Below are 13876 nucleotides of genomic sequence, written 5' to 3' on the forward strand. Positions count from 1 at the left end.
CCTGTATTGCATGGATTATTTGTTCACATCCTTCAAGTCTTTGTTCAAATCTCAACCTCTTAGGGAGGCTTACTTTGAATACTCTATTAAAAATAAACTGCAACTTCACCACTGCCCCTAGCACTCCAGATCTCTCATCCTGATCTTTTGTTTTGTTCTTCTGTAGCACTTATTGCCTCCTAACCTACTGAGATATTGTTTATTGTCTGCTTGCTCCTGCTAGATGTAAGTTCCAAAAGGACAGAAGTCTTCAACTGTATTATACATTGATATACCCCAGGTGTAGAGCCTGGCACATAGTAGATGCTTGCTAGATATTTATTAAATAAATGGATTCAATGTTTCAGAGATGTCTGTTAGATCAAGTTGTTAATCACATAAATCACATCTTCTATATCTATCAGTCACTTAAAGAGTTAAAATCCTTACTATGATTATGGACTTGTTCAGCCATGCCTTATATTTCTGTCAGTTTATGCTTTAGTCTAGTGTTTTTATCATAAAACAATTTTAAAAGGAAGTTTAAAAAATATATATAACAAAACATTCAACCAAGTTGGCCTTTCTTTTAAATGTCTTAATTAGATAAGATTCACTTTAATTTCTTTAGTAGTACTAAAATTTTATTTAATAATAACAATAAACAATAATAACATCCAAGACTAACTTATGGCTAACTATTATGTATTTACTGTTCTAAAACTGCTCTAATTGTAAGGTTCAATGAAAAAGTAGCCTATAAAAAGGCTACTAAATATCCTACTAAAGATGAAAAAGGAATAACAGTGGAAAGTGAATAAGAATTTAACTAATAAATATAACACATCCATATAATAGTATACTATATAATGTTATGGTTGATAATATTGATATGATATTCATATAATCTATAAGAAAAAACAATTAGGCTATTAGACAGTGTGTATATCATCCCCCCCTTTTTTAACTAAAATACTTAAATACACAAACCTAAGTTATACATTTAAAAAGTTAATAATAGTTAACTCTAAATAATGGAATTATGAGATTTTAATTTTCCACTTAAAAAGAGTTGTATAATAAAGAATTTGTCTCGTCTTTGTCTAAGTTTCTAGGATGGAGCATATAAACCCTTGGAATTTCCTAAGTAATAGCAGTATCTTTGTTATTCATGGTAGGCACGTGGGATTACCCCTGAGTTTATGCTAATGAAATGACCCACAGTAGGCCCCATGTAATTAGAGGGTTGGAGCTTTGAGCCAACCTGATATAGGCCCAACCTCCTGACTCTCAGGGAGGGAAGGAGGTCTGGAGATTAAGTTCAATCAAGTGATCAATGATTCATTTGATCAGTCATAACACTTAAAATTCAGCTTATTCGTATAGGGTTTTGCTCTATGATGCAGTCATTATAAATACCATTTAAATATAATATAAGTTTATTTACATTGAATATAAATCAAATGCACATAATGAAACCCCAATAAAAACTCAGGACACTGAGGCTTAGGTGAGATTCCTGGTTAGTGAACACACTGCTGTGCCAGGATGTTGACACACCCTGAATGCATGGGCAGAGGACACAGAAGCTCTGCTTTTGGGACCTTCCTAGATCTCACCCAGTTAAGTCTCTTCTTTTGGCTGGTTCTGATTTATGTCCTTTATAATAAAATTTTAATCACAAGTATGGTGCTTTCCTGAGTTCTCTGAGCCATTTTCAAGAATTATTGACCCTGGGGGGTTAGTGAGAACACCCACATTTGTATTCAGTTGGTCAGAGGTGTGAGTGGCCTGGGGACCCCTGAACTTGTGGCTGGCATCTGAGTGAGTGTAGTCACATTGTGGATTGTGCTCTTAACCTGTGGAGTCTGTAATAACTTACTGTCAGAATTGTACTGCAATTTGATATATTTTCATACTATCTAAAGTATTTTTATAATGAACCTCCATTACTTTTATAATTTAAAAAGCTACTTCTATTTTGAAAAAAAGAGGAAGAAGATCTTGCAATTAAATAAATCATTAGTATTTTAAATTGCAAAATCAATAACTTTGAAAGAAATATGAAGAACTAAATAAGAGCCAACAAGTAAAAATGTCTAGGGGAAAAGAAGGTAAATTTATTAAATTAAATTTAAAAGTTCATGAAGTTAATAAGATAAAAATATAAAAAGTGGTGTATAGAATTTTGTAAAATAAAAAAACATTTCGTGAAATAAGTTTTCCTTTAAAACAAAACCAATATAATGCATTTGCAGGGCAAAATACATGATGGTAGGAAAAATAAATAGCAAGGTTCATTTAAAAAACAGTAACTTACAATTTTTGTAAAATATAAATTTACATTACAATTTAATGATATTTCTACATGACAGAATCACAGCAAAAAACCTTATATGACTAAGCTTCTGAATTTTGAGTATTATGACTAAGGGGAATGAAACGTGAAAAAATGTGTTTTTTGTCATTTAGAGTTTTTCCTGTGAAGTCTATTGACGCAATGATTTTTAAACCACTGGACCATAATATAGACATACAGTATTAAGTTGCCTGGTTTTTAAAAACCCCTTATTGGCTGCCTTCTCCTCCCCTTCCTTATCTCACTTCCCCACTCCTCTCCTGGTATCCTGGTATTACCTCTACTGGTATTACCTCTAAATAAACTACGTGCTTTCAAACTCTTAGGGTCTGCTTATGGGAGAATGCAAAGGAAGATATGTGTAGAAAAAATTTTTAAGAGGACTGATTTTCTTTCTTTTTTTTTTTTTTTTGAGCTCTAAAATCCATATAAACATTTATTCTGTCCCTGCCTGGGGGTGGGGAAGAGGGGATCCAGGAATTGGGGATCTGCGGACCATTACAGACAGCCCCTGGAGGAGGGCGGGGCTCTGGTGGGAAGACAGTGTCCAGAGGCCAATGGGCCCTGGGGTGTCCAGAAGGCAAGGCCCTGGGGGTTGATGGAGGGGCTGGCTTGGTTCCCAGAAGTCCCAGGAAGAGGACTGATTTTCTTCCATAAGCACTGCTTTTGCCATCATGGAACAGCCCTTCACATATATGTATTATAGTTGTCGCCTGACTAATAGTCTTGATTTCAGTTTCTTCTTGTCCCAAAAGATCATGCACACAAGAAGCTACTGACAGAAGCTTAAAAGGGAGGAAGAAAAAAAAAAACTCACGGGAAAAATTATGACACCAGCGCTTCCCCTGAAGAAAAGTAATTATTAATAAAATAACAAAAATCATTTTTGAAAATACCTAAGTTGTTTTCGGAGTTGCTCGATTTCCACATTTTGTTCAGTTACTGTTTTCAAAAAGTGTTGATTAGTCTGCCAAAAGAAAAAAAATAGAAACATTCAGTATCAGAACATTTAAAACTGTATCTTTAAAGACTAACTACAGGGTATATGAGTAGAAAAAAATGAAATGAAGTCATGATAATGATTAGATTTTTTTAACGATAAAAGATAACCCTGGCCATCTTTCCCTGCCTTCACTACTTCAGGGGACAACTGCTTCCCTTCAAACTACCTGCATTTGCATTTCTATGCCTTCTGGCTTTTTCTGGCCTTCTGAGCCTCCTTTGCTCACCAAACTATGCAGAAGGCTATATAGGTGGCATAGAATTCATGCCCCCAGCCTGTTCTGCAAGAGCCCCAGAACAATGACCGAATGGAACTGGTGGGTAAAAATCCCCAACTCCCATGCCCTGTGGTGGAATAACTGAGGCTGTTTCTTTACTGGCTTCCACAGTTCAGCAGTGGGATTAAGTTTCAGTTACCCACAGTGTTAATTTGCTTGATTGTTAAAAACCCTTTATTGGCTGCCTTTTCTTCCCTTCCTAGTCTTGTTTCTCCACTCCCCTACTGGTTTTTCATGGTATTATCTCCCAAATAAATGACATGCTCTGGAACCCTTTCCTCAGGGTCTGCTAATGCTAAAGTAAGTTATGAAGCAGTCTTCCAACTGTAGAATAAAATTTTCTAAGGGGACTGATTATCTTCCATAAGCGCTGGTTTTACCCCCAACTTCATTGACTTCATATTTTTAATACACTTTTCTATTTCCCTCTACTTGGGATGTCCTCATTCAGCCAGTATTCATCCCTGCATAACCTGTGTGGTCACTCTAAGGCAAAGCTGATTGCTTCCTTTTTGCATTTTGATAAAACTTTACATATACTTTTACAATGCACATTGCACTGTACTTAAGTACTATGTTTAAAGTCTACGTATATTCCTGGCTACAACATGAGCCTGTTTTTGAAGACCAGCTGCACCCAGAACTCCCAGCATCTAGCACATGATTCAGTACATTCTAAGCACTTATACCTTTGAGGAATGAATGAGTGAATGAATGAATGCCTTAACTGAGACATGAAAGAGAGTCTGAGGACTGCACCTTTATCTTTATCTTGGGAAGTAAACTATTCCAGAACAGAATTTAGTATTCAATTCACAGACCACAATTTAAGAGACCAATTATGGCATGCAGAGAAAGAGGGATAGAATAATGAAAGGTAGGTAAATTACACCACACCAGAAAAGTTAAAACAAAAAACTGTAACACTGGGCATGAGTTACAACAGACATATGATTATATGCAAATAACTGAAGGTCTGACTTAAAAAAGAATTGAGCTTGTTTTATGTTACTCCCAAAGATAAAACCATATGTCAGTGGGAGGAAGGCCTGGTAAGAGAGATTTTAGTTTTCTAATAATCAGAGTTCAAAGGAACAGGCTCTTTGGGGAAATGACAAGATCTCTTACAGGAGATATTCAAAGCAGAGGCTAGAGGATCATCTAAACTGTAAAGCATTTAATAGAAGGATGTCTGCATCACTTGAGGGAAAGGATGATCTTTAATAACATTTCAAATTCTCCTGTAAAGCTATCTCAACGACCTCAGGCCAAACTGATTCCCTTTTATAATGTTTGTAATGTACCATTCATGTTTTACTATATATAGTCTTGGAACTGGCATAATTAATGCTTGTGCTTTTTATTATTTGGGAGCACCTTAAAGGTAGATTATGTAGAGTAATTGGCAGAAGTATAAATTAGAATCGTGAATTTTAAGAAGCTGGTGTTGGGAACAAACACACATAACTTGCTAGCAAGCCTAGTAAGAGCTCAACAACTGCATCTGAATATGGCTTTATGATGCTCTGTATTTATGATCACAAAAAAATTATATACTATATCAATACTATAGAATCTGGAGATTCATAAACGTCCAGAGAATCCCTTTCAATCATCTATCTTAGCACCTTATTCACAGATTATTTCATATGTCATTTCTGTTTTTCCAGCTAGACAGGGGCTTTGTGGATAGATGCACATTTCTTTTGCAACTAGAGAAACTATAGCAGTAGAAGGAACTTAGTATGCAATTAACAAATATTTTTGAGTTATTTTATAGAGATGAGTAAATCTGAAGAAAAATATGATTTCAGTAAAGAGAATTTCTAGGAAATGTAAACTCTTATTGCATCTACAGTAAAAATAAATAAATATAAACTTGTATTTTTAGGTACCATTTAGGTCAGGGCATTTTACCTTCTGCATGTCACTAAAGTCCATTGGTTATAAAAGATTTTATTTACTTGTTATATACTCATCAATTTATTGTACATCTGTAGGAACCTATTCATTTCATGAGTTTATTCATGTAATCAGAAAACTTTTTAATGGAAATTATTTGATTTTGAATCAAACTTGCTCCTATGACCATGCTCTGAATGCTCTTTGAGACTTACAAAATCTTTACTATCACTTAAACCTCCTTTACACTTAGTAGAGTCATGTTTAACACCTTAATGATTGATACATTAAGAAAAACTCAAGTCTTAAAAATTTCTCTTAGCCAATTTCCTCTATTTTAACAACCAGGGTAGTCTTTTCTTTGCTCTTTATAACACAATGCTTAATCCAACTTGTCACTTTCTTATCACTTTTATTGTATCCATGGCTTATTATTCTTAGTTTTGGCCTAAAACTATGAATGCCTTAGAAATTTTTAAAGTATGTCCTGTAAATATTCAAATATGTTTTTCTATGACTTTCATCAGAATGATTTGGGGTTGTATATAATAAAATATGGGCCCTGTGGTACAAAATACCAAAGGATTATGTAATCTGCACAATTCTAGGAAATACTGAGAAAAAGAATAAACAATTGTTATGGTAGGTTACACTATTAATGTCATGTAGAAACAGGATTTCTTAATTATGGAACTCAGTCATCATTTTATTTTGGAGTACTTTAATACTATTTTAAAACTCTAAGAAGTATATTATCAAAAATTACAAGTGATTAGAAATTCCAAATGTTAACATAAGTAAAATAGGGAGAAATTTAATAATTTTTTACATGGTTAAAGGAGAAAGTTTTTTTAAGTACAATAAAATTAGATAAACTTACTTTTGATGGCACAACTCCACTCTTAAACAAAGACTTTTTTTTAGGTACTACCCTGCTAATTCTGAATTAGCAGGGAAACTAAGCAAAATGAAGAAAGGAAAGAGAGGAATTACCTGGGATGTCATAATCCTATTACTCAACAATGAGGTGAAATAAAATTCCAAGAAGGAAAAGAAGAGAATAAGAAAATAAAAGCGAGAGGTGGGGAGAAAGGTAAAGAGCAGAACTGGGAAGGCTAATTGTATTTCTTCTGGGAAAAAATTAAAGGGAAATTTAGGTGTAGCAATTTAGGTGAGTGGTGGTCAATCAACTAACAAATGATTCTTAGTGTTTTATTGTTCTTAAGGATTTGGGTTACCATTTGTCTAAAAGTTCCACCATTCTTAGTGTATGCCTAACTATGTTCTAGATGAAATACTAAGAACAAAGCATGAGTCCTACTCTTGAGGAGCTCACAGTCGAGATTACTCTCAGGAAATCTTACCAAGGACTCTAAGAGTATTTTCAGATTAGGATATATTTCAGATTGATGTTAGCTTTAAATCTCTGGAAATTAGTGTGAACCCTCATGTCATGCTGTTGAATGTGAAAGAAAAAGACAGATAAAAAGAAAAGGGTACTGCTTACCTATTTTAATTTCAAGCATTTTTTTCTTGTTGATTTGCCTTAGCAAAAATAAACATTATTACTTATAGTGACAATTTCTAGTTTATATAACAAGTGCATTAAATGGATATTTTCACTTACCATTTCTGTGTTCTCATTAGTAACATGAAGTTGCTTGGTCAGTTGTTGAAAATTGGTCAGCTGATCCTGTAGTAGGAAGAGGGAATACATAAATAGCATTTTGTTTGCAACCCATATTTAAAATTAAACTAAAATCAAGGCTAAAATCATTATGCCTAAATCTAGATGACATCAGTTGTATTTCTTCTCACAGGTACTGTGTGAATTAACAGTTGAAGAAATAAAAAGATAAAAATTTTTTAATGATTACAAAATTAGATAAGGTGGCAATGTGGAAACTAATGCAGCTATTTATGTTTTATGTGAAATCATTATTTCTAGAAATCAATCCATTAGTAGATAGATATGCTAGAGAGACCTTACCCAATATTGAAAAACCATATTCAAACCTATTCAAAACCTACAGTACAAACCACAGCGCAGGAGTTATTGTGCCTTTCCTCCTTCTTTAAAATTCTCATGGCTTGAATGCCCCACAAGTTTTAAATTTTTTTATTATCTGATATGATCGGATTAAACATCATATGCCAGAGGACAGAATTCAAGATTCATGGATAACTAGGTAAATAAGGACAGAGTATTATTTGTTAAGTCGTATACAAAAACAAACAAACAAACACAAAAAAACCCTAACTGCAGGGACTTCCCTGGTGGTCCAGGGGTTAAGAATCCGCCTTTCAATGCAGGGGACATGGGTTCAATCCCTGGTCGGAGAACTAAGACCCCACGTGCTGAGAGGTGCAGCCAAAGAAAAAAAAGGAAAGAAAAAAAAGGAAAGACAAAAATCCTAATTGCAAAGCTATAGCATAAGAATGATCTTATTCAAGTGGAAAAAAACCCCCTAAACCCAATGGCTTAGTTGATTGACCTAATGAAGAAACAGTCTTAAAAGAACAAACTTATATTAGAAATGGTTTCCAGATCCCAGAGGTAAGTGTTACGGCACAGACTACATGTGGATTATTTTCAAACCAGGGCATGTATAGAAAAATCATTTTGTAAACTGCAAAGCATCATTAAGTATTATTATGACTTCTTTAGATAGAAATACCTAGTTATAGTGATAATAATAGGAACAGTCATAAACTGGAATTTGAAAAGTCTATAAATGACAGTTGAAGAGAGGCATGATAACCAGTATATTTAAACAGCTGCCTTCTCAAAAATCCACAGGAAAGGAATCAGAATTGGAATTACTCCAGAGATTTCAATATACCTAGCAGAAAAAGAATCAATGGAAAGATAAGGGAGGTAGATTTTCCAATGGAATGGATGGTCTTGCGAGATAGTAAGTTCTTGTCAACAGAGGTATAAAGCAAAAGCTATATGTCCACTTTAAAAGAATATAAAATGATTTTTGCTTTGGATAGAAAGAAGTCCTTAATAACCATTAAGAGCCTTCCTATTGTAAAATCCTATTCTGCTTAATTTATGTTAGACAAACTTCACATTTTAGTAAAAGATCACATTTAAGGTTGTTAACATTTTCATTTCACAAGTGTTGTCATCACATTTGAGCAGGCTTCTTCACTGTCCATGGTCTAATGACCAGTCTTTGTCTTTTTTAACCAGGTAAAAAAATCAAGAATATAAAAGTTTTGGAGATTCATTTACACATAATAATCTTAGAGCTGCATATTAGCACTAAATACAGCTTTCGTTGCTAATCACATTATAAAACCCTATGTACACTAGGCACCGTTTTGATTATCTTATGTGTTCAAAAGATTTCTAACCACTGAAGATCAATTTACTGCCAACATAAATAACGCAGTAGAGACTTAGGCATTCTTCTCCAAAACTGAGTTTCTCCAGAATGCAACTTCTTACTGATATACAAGAAAACCATGAAATCCAAGATTACCTTTTGTTTTTGACTTTCAACTACATGAATCTGGGCCTCAGTCATATGTTCCTGGTAAAGTTTCTGTAGTCTCTCCAGCTCCTGAGAAACAGTCTGCCAGAGTTCTACAGCCTGAGTTTTTTCCTATAAAAGAAAAACATTTCAGAACTCATTAAATTATTAGCAGGCTACCGCATAGTACAAATGAATCATATTCTTTTACAGAATGAGTTCTTGTATATAAAGTCACAAAATAAAAATAGAACTTGTCTAAGATCGTATAGTTGTAATATTTTTGATCATATAAAGTTGTAAATAAAATTATTTAGAGGGACTTCCTTGGTGGCACAGTGGTTAAGAATCTGCCTGCCAATGCAGGTGATGCGGGTTTGAGACCTGGTCCGGGAAGATCCCACATGCCGCGGAGTAACTAAGCCCATGCGCCACAACTACTGAGCCTGCGCTCTAGAGCCCACGAGCCAAAACTACTGAAGCCCGCGCACCTGGAGACGGTGCTCCACAATGGGAGAGGCCACTGCAATGAGAAGCCCACGCACCACAACGAGGAGTAGCCTCCGCTCGCTGCAACTAGAGAAAGCCCGTGTGCAGCAATGAAGACTCAACGCAGACAAAAATAAATAAATAAATAAATTTATTTAAAAAATTATTTAGAGAATAAACCTAAAGATGAAAATTCCTTACTTTGAAATTTTCTTTTTATTCAGATTTAATAGCTAAAATTAAAACCTTTCAATCACTTTCTTGTTCCAGAAAGTGTAAGCCATAAAAATTACTGATGAAAACTGTCCCTGGTAAAGTACAAGAGGTTTTTTTCTGACTGCAAAAGTAATAAATGTTTATCATAGAAAATTAGGAAAGTATGGAAAAATAGAGAAGAAAATAAAATTACTTAACATTTTTTAGCACCTGATAATAAATACTGCTAACATCTGTATATAAACATCTTTATGAATGTTGGATGTACTCTTGTTTATAAATGTGATTTGGGGGGGAGAATTTTGTATTTTTTTTTTTTAAAAAAACTGGGAATCACATAGTGTGCTGTTTGTATTGTCTATTTTTCACCTGGAATTTTATAATGAGAATTTTTTCAGGTCATTAACTATTCTTTCAATATAGTAATTCTCAAAAGTGATATTGGGGACCCTTGAAGACAAAATTTTGTTCATAATAATATGAAGACATTATTTGCCTTTTTCACTCTCATCCTCTCATGAGTGTACAGTACAGTTTTCCAAAGTTTATATGATGTACTGTGTGATGTTGTCATTGCTCTGATGGCTACCAAAATGCACTCTTATGCTCCCATTTGTTTCTAAAAATGTCTTAGTTTTAATTAGTAATATGATAAATACCCCCCGAAAAAAAAACTCTTTGGAGTCCTCAATAATTCTTAAGCACACTGAAGAGGGGTCCTGAAACCAAAAAGGTTGAGAAACTTTAAGCTAGCATATAAAAAGCATTATTCTCTCTTTTTTTCTTTTTTGCATGTACTTTTTTAAAATTGAAGTATAGCTACCTCAGCAAGCTGTTGACAGAATCAAGAAGAAACCTTCATCTCTTTGACCCTAAAGCCCAAGCTTCTAAATCCCAGGTCAGAGCTAATTCTCTCAGTTTTAGTAAGTAGGTAAGAAGATGTAGTGAAAAGATATGCATTTTTGGAACATAATGAGTATACATTTCAAATAAATATACATTTATAAGCTTTAAGGAAACTATTTCTGAGGCATAACATGCATTCAGAAACACACAAATCATCAATTTGTACAGTGAGTGCACCCATGTAACCAGCACCCAGTTCAAGAAAGAGAACATTATTACCAGCAGCTAGAAGCCAGTTGCCCCTTTCTTACAGATTCTACAATCCTCCCAAAATAACCTTTATCCTGACTTTTAAAAGTATTGATTAGTTTTACCCAAAACGTATGTAGTTTAAAAATATGTAGACAAAAGCAGAATCTGGAGTCAGAATCTGGGTTGGATTTCTAATTCTGGCTGAATGACCCTGTACAATTCATTTTATTTCCTTAAGACTGCTTTCTTTTCAATAGAATAGTCATAAAAATGCCTCATAACTCAAAAGACTGCAGTTTCCCAAACGTGCCTGATGGTAAGAAGAAAGCCCAGATTCTCCTAAGCCAGTGGTTCTCAAAGGACTAGTATCAATACCTTAGAACCTGTTAGAAATGTAAATTATTGAGCCATATCCTAGACTTCTTGAATCAAAAACTTGGGGGAGGGGGTGACAATCTTTATTCCAGTAAGCCCTCGGGTGATTACGATACACACCAAAATTTGAGAACCACTGTACTAATGTATCACGCATCATTTGGAAAAAACACAATTTAAGTGATTCCACATTTTTAGGTTCTTAAAGTACTTCCAATTTTTCACTATCAAAACATTACTATAATGAATATATTTATCCATATATTTTTATATACTGTTTCTTAGGACAGATACCTAGAATCTATGTGATGTCACCATCTAATTAATTGGTTAAAGGATATGAACATTTCTAGGGCTCTTACTGCCAAACTGCCCTCCAGAAAGATTTTTACAAATCACACTATTATAGGAGAACAAAATACTCCAAACTAAAAATATTTAGTTAGGTACTTGATATTGTACTAGTGCTACTGGCTCCCAAAGCAACTATACTTGAGATACACAGAACCTTTTGCACCTAATTTTAATTCTGCTTTATCATGCTGTTTAGTAATAATAATGATAAAGATGATCAAAATAATAGGTAGATTTATGAACTCACACATGTGTTAGGCATTACCCTATGTGCTTAATGGGGATTCAAAATTTTAATTACCATAAGAACTCCATAAAATAAGAATTATTATAATCTCCATTTATAAATGAAGAAGGTGAAGCACAAAGAAGTTTCCCAGGATCACAGAGCTAGAAAGTAGATTGGGGACCAAACTCAAGAAGTTTGACCAAACTTTTCTTCCAAAAGCTTGTGTGTTTCACAAAAGTAGGAGCCAACATTCTCCACTGTATATGATAAATACTAAGCACCGTGCCTCATATATAATAGACACCGAATAAATATTTGTGGAATGGATGAAGATATTTGACTCTTCTGTTAAATTCTCTAGACTTATTACTTTAATAAAGCATAATATAATAAAGAATTCTCCTTCTTACTCTCAATTTTCTACTATAAATTGTATTTTATTGAGTTTTAAATTTATTCAGTTTGGATTCACCTAGTCTTCACGCACGACACAAAGGGCTTTCAATCTAGTGATGGATACCAAAACAATTGTATGTGTTTTACTAGAACTTAATAATAAATTTAATAAACATGTATGTATAAGTAATATGCAGAATTAACATTTGACATTATTATTTTATGGATTTATTAACATTTTCTATTATTCATACTTTATAATAAATTGCCTAAACTCTCACTCAGTTAAAATTCCATACTTATATACAAAATACATTTCAGATATTGTGGCAAAATTTGTTTTTAACAAATCTCCTTTTTCATTTTTGACTGGTCAAACTTGTACCTCACCAAAGCTTCTGTGAAGTAATGATACAAAATGTAGCAAAAGGTATCAGAAAAATAATATGTACCAAGTAAGATGGAGATGGAGAAAGGCAAAGACAGGAGAAGATAGGAGGAGAAAGAGGTGAGAAACGACAGAACAAGTGTGGTTTAAAAAAAAAAAAGAACAAAATTTAGCAATACAAATTACAGCAACAACAACAACAAAAAGAAATTATAGCAACAAAAGTACTACAGGGAGATGCTTTTTAGACATAAGATTTGTAGTTTCAAAAAAAGAAAACAAAACAAAAAACGAATCCTATCTAGTTTTGCACTCTTTTTTCTTTTTATAAATTAAAAAAATTTTTGGATTTATTGAGGTATGACTGACAAATAATCATTGTCTATATTGAAGGTGTACTTTTACATATGGTCTGTCACAATATTTTTCAAGAGTAATAAGAAATGCATATTCTGCCACAGCTTTCAAAAGACATATTTAATACCTTGTTAGAAAGCATTTATAAGTTTACATTAATTTTCATTTATTTATATGTCAACATTAATAAATCCTTTCTGAAATACTAGTCTAGAACAGAGTAAAGAACATGCTTTTCTCATTATTTTTGCCTCTATTATTTTTTTCAAATTCCTTCCCTTTACACATTAAAAAGAATTTAGTGCTACATAATGCTCCTTATCAAGGTAGATACAACCTATCTGATTAACTTAAAACATCACTTTCAAAAGCAAAGAATTCCAAAACCAAATTTCCAAGGAATAAAAAAATATGACTTTTCATAGATATCTATAAAATCAAAATTGTAATAAAGAATTTCTAATCCCCATTTATAAAATGAAGAAATTGAGGCACACAGGAAGGTAGAAGAATGGGATTAAAATCCATAAAAGATATGAGATACCTAGGATGCAAAATTGTAAATTAAAATAAAATTCCCTTACATATAACCAAAAAAAATTGTGGTGCTGAAAACAGGATATATACAATATAGCTTCCCAAATATTTCAATTACCATGAAGGAGGAAAAAAGGAGAAAAAGTATAATTCTAAAAGAAGCATAACTTTAGAAAAATATAATTCTATAGTCTTTGAAAATTGAAGAAAACAGTATCAAAAGAAAACACAGGAAAATGAAAAATGTAAATTTAGGCAAGTAGATAATTAATTCTTTTCTTTAAAAATTTTCTTTGGCATTAAAATATTTTATAACACTTTAAAAATCATGCCAAAAGAATTATGATTCAGTTAAAATATATACATGGCAACTACATTTATAACATACAGGGAGGGCACATATTACAAGCTTTGTTACCTGTTAACTATTTTTCA

General features: G+C 33.1%; 1 protein-coding gene across 6 annotated transcripts in view; it reads right to left on the reverse strand.

Annotated features, from left to right (window-relative positions):
- Window positions 1-13876, reverse strand: part of LOC309627643 (sodium channel and clathrin linker 1-like) — a 224099-nt gene that overhangs the window by 120518 nt on the left and 89705 nt on the right. For all 6 annotated transcript variants that reach the window (XM_082389786.1, XM_082389787.1, XM_082389789.1 and 3 more), the window contains exons 7-9: window positions 9012-9134; window positions 7148-7213; window positions 3235-3305 (exon numbers count right to left, since the gene is read on the reverse strand). In XM_082389786.1, the coding sequence (XP_082245912.1) occupies window positions 3235-3305; window positions 7148-7213; window positions 9012-9134 (260 nt within the window). The remainder of the gene's footprint in view (window positions 1-3234; window positions 3306-7147; window positions 7214-9011; window positions 9135-13876) is intronic.

This window comes from Balaenoptera borealis (genome assembly GCF_965194805.1).
Source record: "Balaenoptera borealis genome assembly, chromosome: 4".
Taxonomy (NCBI): Eukaryota; Metazoa; Chordata; class Mammalia; order Artiodactyla; family Balaenopteridae; genus Balaenoptera; species Balaenoptera borealis.